Raw genomic sequence first — 18,656 nt, 5'->3', positions numbered from 1 at the left:
TTTGGTAGCAGTATAAACATTTTAACTATTTAGCTTTATAATCATTTGTAAACATCTACAGAGAAACTCACTCTATTTTTCTTACTAATAGCTATGTTTGTACATTTAATATTCTTGAAAAATTAGAAACATTTTGCTAGAAAACTATCTTATTGATGTTTAGATTAAGGCGACACCAAACCTATACCTTTTTTGGGAAAATGACAAAAGCTCTCCTGTTCAAGAACATGACATTTTTATTTATGTATTAAACTACTTTCTGTCCTTAAGTCAACTTCTGTTCTTTCCCTTTATTGCACAAGTGGCTGTAGAGTTTACTGCTTTGATATTTTTGTACATTTGTTGCTCTTATAAATGAGTTGTTTTCTGTACCAGACTTAGTGGCTTAGTCTGCCAGAGACAAGTGACACTGCCTCATATCTGTTTATTAGCTGGAGAGGAAAGTATTTAATGGTTTAACTTAAGCACAACTTCTTGAATTTGTTTAAAGCAACATTCCATATTTGGTTACTCTGTGGTCTAGTAACCACTTTCTACCACCAAAGCAAACTTCCTCTCCTCCAAGAGCCAGGCGTGTGATTCAGAGCAGTTACTTAGTTGTTGTTCCTCTTGTCCTGGGTGTCTGGTCTGCTAGTTTTATCTAACTGAAAACTTTTTTCTCAACTTCTTACAGTAAGTTTTGATTCACAAGCATTTTAGGCTGACTTACAATATAATAATTTCCCACAAGTGTGAAAAATATAGGTAAAAACAATTTTGAAGTAATATCAGTACAAGATAACAAGACAGAGTGGCCAGATTCAAACATAACTTTCAACAAGGTAGTTTCTCTATAAGGTGCTTTTAAAATAATCAGAATCAATTTGATCGATACAGACTTAGGAGGTAATATGTCAATGAAAGGCAAGCCCCATATTCTGACTGAGCACATGAGAAGAAGACAGGTCAGGGAGGAAGAGGCCCTGCTCAGAAGGCTAAGGTAAGGACCGGGCAGGGAGGACTGACGTGGTCTGAAATCTAGACACGTTCTCTAGCTGCTAACTGGGCATCAGCATCAGTTGAATGTTTTACATCTCTGATGATCCTAAGACCAAAAAATGAGAATCATTTCAGTGAAACTTGTCCACAGAAACCATTAAAATGGTTATGTGCTCATTTATTTTTCTTCATGTTTTTCTTGGTTTGTTTTTTAAATTCAACTTATTTGGAACAGCTAATACACACACGTTCATAAGAAAAATTTGGTACAAAGCTGCTTTATAGTAGAAAGTTTACCTCTCTCCCAACCCAAAGAAAGAGCTATCAAGTGTGCCTCTGAGGAGACAGCCATTGTTAGTACTTTTTGTTTATCCTTCCAGAAATATTCTCAATATATTACAGCAAAAACCATCTATCTCCATCTATCATCTGAATAGCTGTCTATTATTAACACAAATCGTAGTATGTTATGCTCTGATTTTTTTCAGTTAACCATTTATCTTTGATGTGTTTTCATATCTGGACATAAATTTATCTGCCTCATTTTGAAAATACTCATCAGTAGTCTGATAGTGATAGACAATCAGGTTGTTTTCTATCTTTGTTCTTTTAAACAGCAGTGCAACGAATAGCTTTATATATTCATTACTTTATATGTGTTCAAGATACATGAAGGATGAATTGTGAGGTGGAATTGTTAGGTCTAAGCTGCATACTTGTAATTTTGATTGATGGTGCCAAATTTTTCTATTTACAACTCATTATCAATCTATGAGAATGTATTATCACACTTCTTGAGGTTTCCCCATTTTATGGGAAAAAATGACGTCCCCATCTTTTTTTTCTTCCTGTGTTAATTAGGGTAGGCCAAACGGCTGTACCAGATAAACCCATGAATGTGCGACAGCTTCAGACACAGTAGAGGTTTACATCTCACTAATGTAGCAACAGGCGGTGGATGCTGAGGATTAGTAACGATCCTCCAGGTAGTGATGCAGGGACCAAGGCTCTCATACTTCAACATGTTGCCTCCCATTTTTTTAGTGAAAATTAACACATCTCAATTTTCCTTAAGAAGAGAGGTCAAGAACGGTGGACAGTTGTGGTCTCCTAGAAGACTAGGGCAAGGGGGTTAATGAGATTTGCTACAGCGTCCACTGCTATAACTGGCCTTGTGACTGTAAGTAAGCTTCATCATGTGTCTCCTTCACTAACCATTCTTGATTCCCCTCCTCCTATGAATTTAGTCTAGATTAATTTCTGGCTAATTGCAGACACTACCATCTCAGAAGGATCTGTGCTCTAATTTACCCTGCCCTTGTTGGGCTACGATTGTTTTAGTGTCTCTGCCAGTTATTACCACGTATAAAAGTATTAAAAGACCGTCCAGTAAATTCCAGGGTTGCACACATATTCCTCCCTGCCCTTACTGTGTATGAGCAAGCTCTTTCCCATTGTAATTAAGATCAGTTTCTCCATTCGGTACATAAACTCCCTTGTTTGCTTCTTGGTCTGCTGGCTTGAGATGGAGACAGATGGTTTTTGAGATTATTGAAATCTTACTGAGTAACTTTGCAGAAACATTTCTCTTTCAGGAATCAGGGTATCTAAATCGGGAGACCCCAAGTTTACAGGGACAATTAGCATAAATTCCACAACTAGGTTTACCAGTGAGAGGAGCCACTCCTTGGTTCACATCATTCGTTCAAGTTTTATATCACATCTTAGAGGGCAGGGTCCTCCAGCCAACACCATTCAATCATTTTGTTGGACAGATACATCTTGATAATGGGCTATGTATCATAAGCCTATTGCCGTATCTCCTTTGTTAGTAAATGGGTTCTGTGACCTGAGGTTTTATATCAATGAATATGACATATCATGAGTCCTTGGATGGTGACAGTTTTGGAGGTACTGTGGGCAAAAATGGCAAACCCATACCTGAAGTATATACCAAGTCTAGGAAGGATAAATCACTTCCCCTCCAAGGTGGAAGGTTTTGATATAGTCCATCTACTACCATTTAGCTTGGTCTTCCCAAGGAATGGTGCCATATTAAGAGCTCAGTGTCATTCTCTATTGTTGGTATATTGGGACTCGGCTATGCCATTAACTAGATCACCTTTGCTGAGTACAGGCCTGTTGAGTGCACATATAATAAAGTTTAAAAAGAAACCTCAAAATGATTGAGCTGTTCTGCAAGTAAATTAACTGCCTGTTACAATAAATAACATTCTTTAAAGAAATATGATAAAAATCAAGTACTTAACAAAATAAAATCCACAATGTTCAGCATCTGATGAAAATTACCAGACACACCAAGAAAGAGAACAATTAACTATATTGAGGAAAGAAAGAGGTCAGTGAAAAAAAGGAGTAGAAAACAATGGAATTAGCAGACAAAGATTTAAAACATCTATGATAAATATACTTAAGGATTTATAGAAATAAAGACACGGTGAGTAGAGAAATAGAAGATATAAAAATAATAAAACATACATCTAGAAATAAAAACAGTATCTGAAATAAAAAATTCTCTCGGTGGATCTATCTCCCTTATCTCATTTCCCCTAAGTAATAAAGACTTAGATCTGCAGGGAGGAAAGCATCACAATTATAGCCTGAAGATACTGGTGGTAACCAACTCTATCTGCGGAGGGGAGTGAGGGAAGAAGTTCTACCCATGGGGAGGGGCAAAAACACTTGTGAAGGTTACTATGATGAGACCCAAGCCCACAGTGCCTGCCTAAGATTGAAGCACAAACATAACATCAGAGAATGACCCCATCCCATATCCCACCACCAAACTAACAAACACTGAGTAAAAATAATGGATGTAAGTGGGATATTGCTGGGAGAGCTTTAAGAGACAGATTCTCTTTGGGAAGTGGTGCGCGCACACACACACACATACACACACACACACACACACACACACACACAAGACACAAAGCTAGGTAAGGAGGCAAACACAAGGCATCAACAGACAATCTGAAGACACTGATGCACTGAGGTTGACCATAATAAACACAAACTTTTGTTTATCATTTCAAAGAAGCAGCTTTTAGTTTCACTGATCTTTCTGTGATCTTTCAGTGTATTTTATTTCTGCTCTGATCTTTGTTATTTCCTTCCTTTCAGTAGATTTGAGCTTTGTTTATTCTTTTTCAGGTACCCTGAGGTATAAAGCTAGGTTGTTTACTTGAGATTTTTCTTTCTTGAGGTTATGTATTTTTTTTTTTTTACTATGAACTTTCCTTTTAAAACTGCTTCTACTGCATCCCATAAATTTTGGTATGTTTTATTTCCATTTTCATTTATGTCAAAGCTTTTTAAATTTTACTTTTGATTTCCTTATTGACTCACTGGCTGCTCAGTAGCATATCGTTTAATATTCACACATATGTGTTTTTTCCTAGTTCTCTTTTTGTAATTGATTTATAGTTTCATACTATTGTGATCAGAAAAGATGCTTGGTATGATTTTAATATTCCTACATTTGTTAAGACTTTTGTGGCCTAACATTTAATCTAACCTGAAGAATGACTCATATGAACTTGAGAAGAATGTGCATTCTGTTGGGTGCAATGTTCTTTATATACTTGTTAAGTCTACCTGTGTAACATATCATTTAAAGCCAATGTTTCATTATTGATTTTCTGTTTGGACAATCTAACCATTGATGGAAGTGGGCTGTTGAAGAACACTACTATTATTTTGTATTGCTATCTATTTCTCTGCTTATGTCTGCTAATATTTGCTTCAAATATTAAGTACTCCTATTTTGGATGCATTAATATTTATAAATGTTATAGCTTCTTATTAGATTGACCCCTTTATTATTATGTAATGCCCTTCTTCATCTTTTATTACAGTCTTTGTTTTAATGTCTAACTTGTTTGATATAGATATAGTTACCCCAGCTTTCTTTTTGATTCCATTTGTATGGAGTATCTTTTTTACCCCTTCACTTGCAGTCTGTGTAAGTCCTTACACCTACAGTGTGTGTTGTTCACAGAATATAGATAGGTATTGTCTTTTTATGCATCTGAACTCCATGTCTTTTGATTGGATAATTTAGTCCCTTTACATTTAAAGTAATTATTGATAGGTATGTACTTATTCTCATATTGTTAATTATTTTATAGCTGTTTTGTAGTTCTGTTCTTTCTTCTCTTGCTCTCATCCATTGTAGCTGATGACTTTCTGTAATGGTGTAGTTAGATTTTTTTCTTTATGTTTTGTGTATTTACTATAAGTTTTTGCTTTGTAGTTACTATGAGGCTTACATATAACAACTTATAACAGTCTATTAAAATTTGATAACAACTTAAGTTAGAATGTATTCTAAAGCTCTACAATTCTATCTTTCCCAATTTTTATGTTTTTGATGTCACATTTTACATCTTTTTATATCTTGTATCTCAACTAATTATTGTAGCTAGTTATTTTTTTTACTATTTCTGTCTTTTGATCTTCATTCTAGCTTTTTGAGTGGTGAATCCACTACCTTTCCTGTATATTTACCTTTACCGTTGAAATTTATATCTTCATGTTTCCTTGTTACTAATTAGCACTCATTGTTTTCAGCTTAAAGAAGTTCCTATACATATTTTCTGTAAGGTCAGTCTAGTTCTGATGAGATTCTTTAGCTTTTGCTTGTCTGGAGAACTCTTTATTTCTCCTTCAGTCCAGACTGACAGCTGCCAGGTAGAGCAATCTTGGTTGGAAGTTTTTTTCTTTCAGTGCTCCACATACATCGTGCTACTCATTCTACAAAGTTTGTGCTGAAAATCTGCTGATAGTCTTATGGGGATTCCGTTGTATGTAACTGTTTTTCTCTTGCTGCTTTTAAGATTCTATCCTTGTCTTTAACTTTTAACATTTTAATTATAACGTGTCTTGGTGTGGATTTTTTTGGACTGATATTATTTAAACTCTCAGCTTCCTGGATCTGGATGTCTATTTCTTTTCCTAGATTAAGGAAGTTTTTAACCATTATTTCTTCAAATAAAATTTCTGTCCCATTCTTGCTCTCTTTTCCCTGGGACTCCAGGAAGCAAATGTTAGTCCACTTGAGGTTGTCCCCTGAGTCCTTTAAGTTACCTTTACTTGTTTTTCCATTTTTTTTTTCCTTTTAGCTGCTCTGATTAGCCAAGTTTCTCTGGCTTTTCTTTTAAGTTCACTGATCCTTTCTTCTGATTCATCTATTCTGTGTGTTCTCTTATAATTTTCTTGTATTTTCTATCTCTTTGTTGAAGTTCTCACTGTGTTCTATTCTTCTTCCAAGTTTAGTGAGCATTTTTATGACCAGTACTCTTCATCAAGTGAATGACTTGTGTCCTTTTTACTAAGGTTTTATTTTTTCTTCTCTCTTGAGGTTGTATCTTGTTTTTTTGTTTGGAATTTACTTTTCTATTATTTTGTTCATTTTTCTTGACTGTCCACGTTGGTTTTTATACATTAGATGAAACAGTATTTTCCAGTATTGAAGCATTAGCCTTGTGTAGAACATGAACATTACAGTAATGTCCTCATGTCAAACAGTAAATTTTCAGTTTATATTTATATTGGTACCAAATCCTTTTAAAAGTTGTATTTTATTTAATCAAGATTTTAGCATTTTAAGGGCTCTTTTGCTAATTTCTCTGAAGGATCAATTTATGAGATTTACCAAATTCAACCAAAACACTTCTCAACAATTTAAAAATATTTATTCCAACTTATATTAAAAGCATTTAAAACAATTCCTGAAATTATCTGTGAAGTATAATTGACCTATTTTCATTTTGTCTCTATAAATGCATTGGTTATAAAGCTTCATGGAAACTGGAGCTGTTTGATGGAAGAAAGATGGAGTGGAGTCCCAGGGAGTGAGAGAATAAGGCCCTTGGGAGGGCAAGAGGGACACAGACACTCAGAGGTCTGTGATTCTCAGCCCTCTAAAACACCTCCAAGCCCTCCAAGCCATCAGATACGAATTTACACAAACCTTAGGAATAAAAAAAAGAAAATGAGTTTAGGGTACATTAATAATCTTGGTAAATTTAGCAAACTGGTCATTGGTACATTGGTTCTTCAGTAAACTGGCTTTTGGTGGGTCAGGTTCATCATCAGATTAACCTGGACCCTTTTTGGATCACAAAAAGTTTTGAAAAGTCCCCTTCACACTGCTTCCAAAGTGGCTTTATGACCAGAGAAGCATGACATAGCACTCCTCTGCTTAAATTCCCTCTAACTTTTCTTTTTATGTTGTAAAAAAATGTGTTACAGCATAGCGTTCTAGCTCCGTGTTACAGCTCAGTTTTGACAGCAACCTGAATCGAGAAGAGAGACCCAGCAGCACTGGAAGAGTTGGAGAACTCAAGTTTATTGTACCAGCAGGCCCAGATGAGTTAACACTCCAAGGTTTGAACCCCATCTGTAGGTTTACACAGGCCTTTATAGGCTGCCAGTTTACCTTTGCAACATCGTATGCAAATAAAGTATAACAAAAGTTGACCAGCTAGGAACAAGCTTTGTAGAAATAGACCAATGAGGAGTGAGAAAAATAACCAATCAGGAGTGAGGGGAATGGACCAATCAGGAGCGAGAGAAATAACCAATCAGGAGTGAGCTCCATGCAAATAAAGTACTACAAATGGACCAATCAGAAGTTAGGGAAGTGGACCAATCAGAAGTGAGAGTAATAACCAATCAGGAGTGAAGGAAATAACCAATCAGAAGTGAGCTCAGGGAACCAATAGAATTTTGGGGGTAAGTAAGCTGTTTCAGAGGCAAAAAAAGTGAGATAGAGCCTCTGGGCCAGGGAACCGGATGGTGTTGACAGGAGAGTAGTGGCCCTGCTTTGCGGTCCTGCCGGTCTTTTTATGGGGCTTCCTGCCTCAGTTAAACTGAAGAAAATCCAGGCAACTTTCAGTGGTACTATCATCAAATCTCACGAAGACTAGGATACCTGAATTCCAGCCTCTAATCATACGAAACTACACATGAGTGACCCTATCTTCCCACTCCGAATCTTGCCAAACCTCTGTGTGAATACTCAGATAAGTGTCTTTGCCTGGAATGATTATAGCCGTTTAGCTGCTGAGCTGAATTTCCACAAGGAAGTAGTCCACAACTTTATCTTCCACCCTGAGGTTACAGAGGATGTACCATGAGAGTCTCCCTGTAGTAACCCTGACCCATATCAATGACTGTTTCTTGATCCCACTGTCTAGCCACATGGGGTGCACACTGCCCTCATCCTCTACAGAGTCCTCTACAGAGTCCCAGTGGAATAATTCAGGTAAGTCCCGAGAATCAGAATGTTGTTCGTGTTGCCTTTCTCTGAGGCCAGACCAGCAGTGACTGCCCTGAGTAATGCAGCAAGGATATGGACAGTGCAGAGAACTCTAGAAAATGTAGAGAATGCTTCCTGGCTTAGGGGGAAGCAGCAAGCAGAAGTCCAAACCAGAGCCTTGAAAATGAGGTTTTAGCCAATCAGAAAAATGATTTTCAGCTGACACTCTTGTTGCTAGGTGAAAAGTCTGCGCGAGGAGGCTTGTGAGACCTGGGCAATCCCCCAGGTCTGGCTCAGATTCCAGGGCACAGCCCCAGAACAGAACGCAGGGGACCTCCCCCTTAAGACAGGAGGGAGGAGATGGGCCGGAATCCTCTTTATTTCAGGGGGCCCCGAGGTGGGGTCTGAGGGATCTGAGTCACCTTCAAAGTCCCTCTCTGACCATTCTTTGTTGTCCCTCCCCCACCCTATTCCAGGTCTGAGTTTGATGTTCCTCTATGTTTCCATCCCAGCGTGGAAACCCTCCTTACTCTGGAGTGAGCCCTGTCCCGAGTACTCCACTGTTGGTGGAAGCCCAGTGATGAATTTCCCTGTCTCAGGTGCTCTGGGACTATGCACCTAATTCAGAATATTGAAAAAACTCACTACCTTCATGTGCCACTAATGGAAACTTCCTGTTGTTGCCTATTTCCGATTTCTTTTTACTTGGCCAACTCCTTATGTTCTGCTTTTAGAGCCTGTCCTCTATTTTGAAAGAAGAACCTAAAATTCAGGAAAGAGAGAGAAGGATGGAGAGATTAGAGGGAGAGATACTTACTGTTGTGTTTATTAATGTTTGTCGGGCCCTGTTCTAATTGCTCTATAACCATTTCTTACCGCCCATAGTCATGGGCAAGAGGAGTCCGATGAATAATACATTTATTTAAAAAAACACACCGATACTTCTGCCACTGTGGGTTTGATGCTTAGGGCTGGCACAGTACAGTCTGTAACTTAAGCATCTGCTCCCTCTTAACTAATTAACACTAGTTAAGCCCTAGGAAATGCTTCTCCACATCTTTTGCTCTCTGACCTCAAACTAAAGGTGACTGTACTGAAGGCTGTTCATGTTTGTGGGTTGTGCCTTTGCTGACATCAGATGTTTCAGGGAAGATTTAAGCAGCTGAAGAGATTTTTTAAAGAGAAAAGTCAACTTAACTTTCCCAAAACTTTCATTCAAAAAGCATAAGTGCAATAGATTTTAGTGTAATGAGGAATCACTTGCCAGCAGGACTGGTTGTCCAATGTTGTTTGTTTGCTTGTTTTCTTCCTCCAGGTATTAACCTGATACTGTCAGTAGTTACACATAGCGGCTGAGGAATATTTCACAATATTAAACAGGTCATATGACTCTTCAGTTTGAATATATGAAGGCCTAGATATAAAATTCACATTTTCCAAAGAGAAGTCTGAGGCAAAAAGGCTCAGTATTTTGTTGACTCTCATAAAGCACTGGTAGAACCAGCTCAAAACCATGTCCTTCAAGAACTCTGATCTTCTCATCACAACTCAAGGCTCCTGAGAGTGTCTAAGATAACAGAAGTGAACATCTCTGTGACAATTTTCTCTCCCTGAAATACAATCCCCACTTATTTTTCCCTACAAAAAAATCTCAAGAACAATAGGTTTTAAATAAATATCACAGAGATGTCTACTCTTGAATCATTTTTTTCTTTTCCTTCTTTAAACTCCTAAGTCATTAAATTTTCAGATCTTTTATAACTGAGAGAAAGTCTTCATGTTAAATGTTCATCCAGTGTCATTCAATGAAGACACAGTACCAGGCATTAGATTGAGAACCTTCATAAAAAATGCCTACCCAGAGACAGATGAGGCACTTCAGCTCCAGTGCTGATTGGCTCCTTTCCTAGGGACTCCCCAGTCCTGCTGTGCGTGGAAGCTTTCATAGGTTTTTATTCTCTGAAGTGGGTACACCAGATCCACTGGGTGTGAGCTGTGTTGACTACCATTGCTTCTTCCTCTGTTCTCAATTATGTCTTGGAAGGTGGCTCTGCAGATGCCCAGAGGCCTTTGGGCAGCAGCTGTGGTGGTGATGGTGGTGCTGGGTGCCCCAGTGGCTGAGGGCAGAGACTCTCCACGTAAGTGCAGGGCAGCTGCTCCCCGGAGCCACCACTCTGGGGACCAGGCTCTGAGGGGCCCTTGGGCTGGGGTGTGATCTCAGAACATGTTCTTTCATCACACATTTCCTCTCTTTGGGAAAGAGGGAAGGAAAGCTATGTTACATTCTCATGTCCACCTTCAGATGACAAGGTGAGGACAAACCCCACCCCACAGGCTTCAGCCTGGGTATGTTATGACTGGAAGGAGGAGACAAAGTGCGTTTCTACTACAAGTGCCAGGACAGAATGGGTGTGGGCAGTTTTTTTTTTTTTAAGATATGAATTTCTCCAAAGGAGACACAGCAGGATTTGTCATTTCAGGGTCCCCCAAGACCTTATCTGGACTAAGTACCGTGGGATTCTGGGTTGGGGAAGTGTAGGGCAGTCGTGGTCTGTAGTCTTGGTATTTGAGGGAAGGACTCTACATTCCTGACTCTGAGTGCAGGGTTTATGGAAGCAAACTCTGTTATTTGAGTGAAGCTGACTGGGTGACCACTGACAGAGTCTTAGCCTCAAGTTTTACTGATTTGTGGTCAAATAGTAAATTGAGTGGAATTCAGAGACTTGAGTTGAGGGTGGACTGAATGCAGGAGAAAGGAGAACATAAGAAGGGAAATTATGTATATAGAGAGAGTTAAAGAGAGAGACAGAGAGGAAGAAACCAGTCATTTTAGATACAGGATTCACATCTTTATATAAATAGACTCTCAATCTTCCTGATACCCCTATGTGTAAATATAATGACTTCCTTTTTACACAATTATATTTATGATCTACAAACTATGTTAAATAACCTGTCCAAGCTGGTAACTGTGTCAGTTTTACTGGAATCTAATTTATCTAATTTAAAGTCTGTGCTCTTTCGGTGAATAAACTGTCCTTTTTGAGGGGAGGTGTCTGTCCCTTCTAACCTCACAGGAGTTGGGCGCGGGTGGCAGCAGTTCTGGGTAAACCCAGGCGTGGGAAGGAGGGCACTTTGCCGGGTGCTAAGAGAAAGCGCCTGCCAGGACGCGGACCAGCGTAGTCCTGCGCCTCTTTCGTCGTACCCTTGAACCCTTGTGCTCATGTGGATACTTGTTTGTCACTGAGGTTCCCAGGAGGTGCAGGGAAAATGAGATTTCCCGCGAGAACCTCTTAAGTACAGAGATGGATGGACAATGAACCCGACCGCCGTCTATAGTCGGTTCTCAGGCTCAGCAGGCTCCCGGGCTGCCCGCAGAGGCGGGTGTCCTCACACCACGGCCACTGTGGAAGCCGTCAGGGCGGGCGGGAGGCCGGGGAAGAGCCGCCTGGAGGGTCCGGGCTGGGAGCTGCGGGCGCGGGGCCGGGCCGGGCGGGAACCGGGGGTGAGCGGCGGCGCCAGGTTTCCCCGACCCGGGGGAGCGGCGGCCGCGTGGGGCTGTGGGCTGCGGCGGGGCCGGGGCCTGACTGACGCGGCGACTCCCCGCAGGGGATTTCGTGTACCAGTTTAAGGGCTACTGCTACTTCACCAACGGGACGGAGCGGGTGCGGCTCGTGACCAGACACGTCTACAACCGGGAGGAGTACGTGCGCTTCGACAGCGACTGGGGGGAGCACGGCGGGGACTACCGGCCGGTGACCGAGCTGGGGCGGCCGACGGCCGAGTACTGGAACAGCCAGAAGGACGTCCTGGAGCAGACGCGGGCCGAGCTGGACACGGTGTGCAGACACAACTACCAGGCGGAGGTCCGCACGACCTTGCAGCGGCGGGGTGAGTGCCGGCCGCCGCCGTCCGCAGGCGGACTCCGCGCGGGTGGGGACGGGGCGGCCTCCGGGGCGGGGCCCCCGGGGCCACGGAGGGGACAGCACGGCCGGGGCGTCCTGTGCGGAGGGGGGGGGGACCGAGGGCACAGCAGGGGGACGACGTTGGCTGCCCTGGAACATTCCCCGCAGAGGGGGTCCCGGCGTGCCCGGCCTGCCCGGCGTGGCTCCATCGCTCATGGGCAGTCCTAGGCCGTTCTTCCCACTACGTCTGCCTCAGGTGTGTTTGCTTCTTAACAGCTCGGTCTGGGGGAGTTAGGGATGCTCCACGTCTGCGCTCAGGGCACCTTGCACACGTGGTAATGTATTACAGTCAAGAAATAATATAGTTTCATTTTTTGGTTTCAAATCGTTATTCATCATAATCCTGGTTTCTTAAATGGGTATCGCTGTGTCATTAGACCTGGACCTCTTCCAGGCAAGGGGCTGTCTTAATTCTCACAGTGCACCTAGTACGTGACACTGGCAGGTAGTATGAACTCCATAAACCTTTGGTAAATTACTAAATAAATTGTTCAGTTACCCAATCACGTAGGCTCAAGAGAAAATAGAAGGGTAAACAGAGCCTTAAAAACTGACTTTATTAATTATTCTTTACTATTTTGCTTAATGCTTTAAAGTAAACGCTTATTGATTTGGGTCTTAATTTATAATTTGTGAATGCAAAGTCTGAGGAAAAGAAGTGTTCACTGAAAATAAAAACAACACTTGAATGGTGTTGTAAGAGAGAGTTCTAATTTCTTAGAAAAGCTCAACAAGTGGCACAATAGAAAGGGCTGAAGTTTTGGGCTAAATAAGTTGATGCCACTTAATTATTGAATAAAAATTGTTTCAGGTTTCTTTTGGCCTAAACCCTGCCTAGTCTCTCTCCTCCTCCTCCCCAGTCCCCCAGCATCACCATCCACTTTGGCGATAGACATTCTGAAAATTAATTATACCTGTTTAATGATCATCTATTTCTAGACAATTAACTTACCAAACACTATCTATATCATGACACTTAATTTCACCACTACCTTTGTGTTAGCAATTAGCATCACCACTCTATATATGCTAATACTGGTACATAACAAACAGTTTAAGTAATTCCACACAGTTATTCACTAAGACTTGAAGCCTCTTCCAAATACACAGCAATCATCATGTTTTTTTTTTTACTACATGTGTATAGAGCCTAATGCAAGCAAAGTCTTGTTAAAACCAGTTATGCCTAGAAACAGCAATGAGTCTGTTTCTGCCTATTTTCAGTGCTAGTGGGATGAAATGATACATTCAAGGGATTGAAAACTCACTGATTAATCCTAGTCTGACCACAGTGTTTTCTATACATGGTCATGTAATGTCTACCTTACTTTATACTCTCTTGCCTTCTTCTTCATCCTAATGCCACTAAGTATATCCTTATATTTTTGCTATTTCAGTTCTTTCTTGTAAAAATTATTCTAATGTTTCTCTCTTGAATTTATGACTTCCATTTTTACTTCCAATCTGTTTGGGTTTTATAAATCCATAGAGCTGACCATGACTTCAGTCAGACTCCGGGAGGGAGAACCTGTCAAGAGTTAAAGCACAAACTGAAAACACGATTCTCTCCAGATGATGGCTCATGAGTGCCGTGGGATTGGGGTGATGAGACTGCCTGCTGACCTCAGCAAGTCCCAGTTATAATTTATGTTCACATTCCATTCCATTAGCCCAGGACAACATCTGCAAGAACATCAGAATATTTTCTATAGAGAACATACATGATAATAATGTCTGATTTCTGAACAAAGCCGTTATTCTTAATAGCAAGGGGATGGAGTAGGGTTGGCAGTTAGTTTTAACTTGAACGTTAAAAGAAAATTAGGGAGGAAGATGAGGTACATAATGCATTATTAAATAAAGCATACATGAAATATTTACTATAGTGTCACATAAATAGAATGAGGGAGATGCAGTAAAATGGCTAAAGAAATAAAGGACAAGATGTGTAAAACAGGTAAGGAAGTGTGTCGTATTTATCATGAGTAGCAACCTGAGACGATAAAGGGACTGAGGCACAGGCAAACATGATATTTCATCAGTGTTATTTGTTTTCAACGTTCCCTTTCTTTTCCTTCAAAAATTGCAAACTTTTGCAAGTTCTACATGGTCTGTTGTTTATCTCTGGATTCCCAGTGCTTGTCAGATTTATATGTGTTGAATGGATGAATAAATGAATCAATGAATGGATAAAATATAGGTGGCATATATGATGTGGAGGTGGAAGTTTATGTATTTAGTAATATGAAATACTTGTGGAGAATTCACCATAGAATGGCCTCTGAACTAAGCGTAGGCTAAAAGCTGAGAGAGATGCTTTGTTGACTGGTAGTACGTAAGAAGTGTTCTTGCTCTCAGATTCTGTGTTAGAGGGCTGAGAATTATAGATACACTCTTCTTGAGAAGCATTATTTTGTAGTAAGGATGTGATGGTCACTGTTGTCCTACTTTACTGCACATAGAAATGTCTGTACTTTTAAAATTCTCAGTCAAAGTTGTATTCCTGGGTGTATGACTAGTGCTGTTCATCTCACGGCCAGCAGGTGGGAGTCAAAGCTCCTGGATTTTCTCTCCTGCGGGGAGCACTGGGACTAACAGAAAGCAGTGTCACTGTCCTAGCATGAGTCACTAGAGCTGATCCTGATGGCCACCTTCATAAGGTGTAGGGGAAAACAAGTCCAGATTCTTTATTTTTATTTATAAATTTAATTCTATTTTTTAATGGAGCTACTGGGGATTGAACCCATGTTAAGCATGCGCTCTACCAACTGAGCTATACCCCTACCCAATTTTTAAAAAATGTTTATAGTGGCCTGTATAATATAGCAATTTATAATTTTAAAATACTTAATTTTTATCAATTAGTATCAACAGGGTAACTCTCATAGAAAAATTACAACTATCTCTTGAGACTCTGAAAAGTAAACTGACTAATGCGTTTATTCAGGCTAATAAAGTGGCCCAGGTTGGATCCCAACTCATGACTTGGAATCCAGGGATCTTTCCACCAGGTACCAAGGAAGGACTCTTCCCTGTGGGGAGATTTTCTACGTGATCTCATGTCTCACTATGTCTTTTCCCCTCAGTGGAACCCACAGTGACCATCTCCACATCCAGGACAGAGGCTCTAAACCAGCACAACCTGCTGGTCTGCTCGGTGACAGATTTCTACCCAAGTCAGATCAAAGTTCGGTGGTTCCGCAATGGCCAGGAGGAGACAGCCGGCGTCGTGTCCACCCCTCTTATTAGGAATGGGGACTGGACCTACCAGATCCTCGTGATGCTGGAAATGACTCCCCAGCAGGGAGATGTCTACACCTGCCACGTGGAGCACCCCAGCCTCCAGAGCCCCGTCGAGGTGGAGTGGCGTAAGAGACAGTTTGTTTCCTTTCACTGTGGGCCCCACAGGACAGGGGCAGACAGAGCTTCCCCGGTCCATCGCACCTCAGCCCTCGTCCCCGACATCACTACTGAGCTGGAAATCACAGGAGGCAAGAGTACCTCTTGCCTCATAGCGTGGGTATCAGAGGAACCCTGAGCTCATGGTCTTCCCAGATACAGGCAGATCCCTCAACACTCCCTGGCTGCGGAGCCCAGCCCCTGCAGCTCTGCAGGACTCACTGGTCACCAGGCTCTTAGGGTCTAAGGTTATGGATGTGTCCGTATGGGGCAGGGGTCTGCCTTCCCCTTCTCCCACCTTCCCAGTCTGTCCAGGGATCTATTGGCTGGTCCCTCCCCTCAGGGTAGTCAGAATAGGGAACCGGGTTCCCCTGGTGCCTCCACCTCCTGTACCTCAGACTGGACTTTGGGCTTCTCAAAGGGACACCTGGGAGGTGGGGACAAGTGCTGACACTCAGGCTCTGCTCCCCAGGGGCACAGTCTGAGTCCGCCCGGAGCAAGATGCTGAGCGGTGTTGGGGGCTTCGTGCTGGGGCTGATCTTCCTCGGGCTGGGCCTTTTCATCCGTCACAGGAGCCAGAAGGGTAAGGAACTCTGGGGAGAGGGGGACGACGGGCTGTGAATGAGACCTCTGTTCAGGGAGGCCTCTGTCTCTAGATGTGGCTCTCTCCTCCTGAGCCCGAAAGGAAGGAGGCTAGGCTGGTGGTGGGAGGAAACGGGACAACGTAGGGAGACGATGGGGGCGGGTTTTACCATTGGAAAGGCAGCCCTTTACAGAGGGGACAGATGTTTACTCTTGGACTTCCTCCCATCAGAGACTTCATCATTGTCTCACGGGCTCCTTTCCAAAAGCTTCCTCCATTAAGACAGTCAGAGCATTGGCTTCCTTTCCTTCTAGAAACAGTTTTATTCATTTTGTGAGATTTTATTTTAGGGCAGTGAAGACCTTGTGGGTAGGGAGGAAATATATTTTGAACTAAGTTGCTTGTCTCATTTCCCTTTGGGGAGAGTGAGGCACTGGCTGTTTGGGTCATGAGACCTTTTGTAGGACGTCCTGAGCCTCCACCAGCAGCTGCTATATTTCTGCTCTGATTGTTTGGGGCTTGGGGGACAGGCAAAAGAGGGCGGGGTGTGAGGTGAGTGTACCTGGGCACAGTCGTCTCCTTCATGGCCTGTTCCCTGCTATGGGATCCAGAGTTAGGGGGAAGTTTTCTGTAGGAAGCTCCTGGAGTTGTTCCCCAGGACCAGACCATAACTTTGGCGGCATCTTTCTGTGAAACTTGGAGCCAGAAATGTGGTGTGGGTGTTAGACACGAGGATGGTGCCCACTTCGTGCCACATGTTGGCACTACCTGTGGGCGTTTATAAGTGACTGAAAGTAGAGGGAAAAGCTGTGTTATCATTAAATTTACTGAAAGAATTAACTCTTCACATCCCCCATAAGGAAAACAGCCGCTCCCCGCCTCCCACACATTTGCATCAGGCTGAAGCGCTGTGTCCTCTTTAGCTGATTCCCCTTCCTGCAGATACTGGGAGGGGGCATGACGATGTGCCCTGGGCCTCAGCTCTGTCTGCCTGATGCTGCAGGAGAGGAGAGGGCGCGTCCCTCAGGGTGCCGCGTGCTGATCACTCTCTCTCTTCTGCAGGGCTCGTGCGCTGACTCCTGGAGGACACCTTGGGACTGGCTTTTGCTCTTCTGTAATGCCTGTTTGTCCTTGCCCGGAATTCCAAGCTGCCTGTCAGCCCGCCCCACTCTGAGGTCAGATCCTGTGGTGATTCTGACATAGTCACCAGGTCCCTTCCTGTGACCCCCGCCTCAAGGCTCTGGCTGTGACGCTGTCTCCTGCATGACCCCAGAGCCTCTGCCTGTGCCCTGCCAGCTGCATCTACATGGAGCCCAAGGGGTTTCTCTGTTCCTTCCTTTACCCAACAGACTCTGTGGGAGGAGCACATTGAAACCATCTACCTGACTATAGAGCTTTTTACCATAATTAAACATGATGATGAGTTATCTGTACTCTGAACCTCCTTAAATGAGCAGAGGTAGAAAACTTCTACAGAGTGAAGGAACATATTTTGAGGTGACCCAACCAACTGGGGACCAGAAGGAGGGACTGTTCCTTGAAGGAGACTATAAACATCATGGTGTGGACGAGGAGAAAGAAAATCAATTTTTCTCTATCTACACCTTTGTCGCTATTTATCTGTATCTCTTTGTCTCTCTCTCTCTCTAGTTTCTGCATCTTTCTCATCACCTGACATCTTATCGCTGTTTCTCTCTTTCTCTCTCTCTCTGTGTATGAGCCTGTCTCTCTTGTGTGTTTCTAGCGTTTATCCCAGAGTTTTAATCATTTTTAGGAGAGATTCTGACTGGTAACAAGCCCACCTCTCAGAAACATCATCCTGTACATGGGATGCAGACAGCCGGCATTGTGCCCATCCCTCTTAGTAAGAACAGGGACTGGATTTCTCAGAAACGCCTTCCCAGCATGGAGATGTCTGCACCTGTCATGTGGAGCACCCCAGCCTCCAGAGTCCCCCAGGTGGAGTGGCATAAGGGGAAGATTGTGTCTTGTGGGCCCCACAAGACAAGTAGCAGAGCCCCCTCTGGCCCCAGGGTCCCTCTTTGGCTCTAGGGCTGACTCTAACCCATCCCAACGCTTGTCTCCTGCACAGCCGCCTGACACCATTGCTGAGCTGGAATTCCCAGAGGACACAACTCTGCTTTTCTGTGAACATAATGACCTGTTCATTCATGATGATATTCCCTTCCCAGGTGTTAGGGAGGTCACTATGCACTGTGGTGCCTTAGGCATTGACCCAGTCCTGAAAGCTGGTCCTCATCTCAGTCTCTGGGATTTGTCATTAAGACAGGAACTTATCTCTGAGGTTATGGATGGCTGTGCCCCTGAGGAGCAGGCATCCCCTTTGCTCTGCTCTGTCAGCCACACACTGGACACAAGAAGCCAATGGCAGTTCCTTCCCTCTCCTGGATGAGATCAGAGGGAGAACTAGGCTTTCTTGGGACTCTTA

General features: G+C 42.7%; 1 protein-coding gene across 1 annotated transcript; it reads left to right on the top strand.

The window, feature by feature from the left end:
* The first annotated feature begins 10,206 nt into the window (after positions 1–10,206).
* On the top strand, positions 10,207–17,640 carry LOC105064249 (HLA class II histocompatibility antigen, DQ beta 1 chain). Its single transcript, XM_074348462.1, has 5 exons — positions 10,207–10,398; positions 11,870–12,151; positions 15,312–15,593; positions 16,097–16,207; positions 17,270–17,640. Exons 1-5 carry the CDS (start codon positions 10,293–10,295, stop codon positions 17,281–17,283), a joined length of 795 nt encoding a protein of 264 aa, XP_074204563.1. The 5' UTR covers positions 10,207–10,292; the 3' UTR covers positions 17,284–17,640.
* The last annotated feature ends 1,016 nt before the right edge of the window (positions 17,641–18,656 follow it).

Source organism: Camelus bactrianus, chromosome 20, assembly GCF_048773025.1.
Source record: "Camelus bactrianus isolate YW-2024 breed Bactrian camel chromosome 20, ASM4877302v1, whole genome shotgun sequence".
In the NCBI taxonomy this organism is placed as follows: domain Eukaryota; kingdom Metazoa; phylum Chordata; class Mammalia; order Artiodactyla; family Camelidae; genus Camelus; species Camelus bactrianus.
This window is presented reverse-complemented; position numbering and strand designations above follow the sequence as displayed.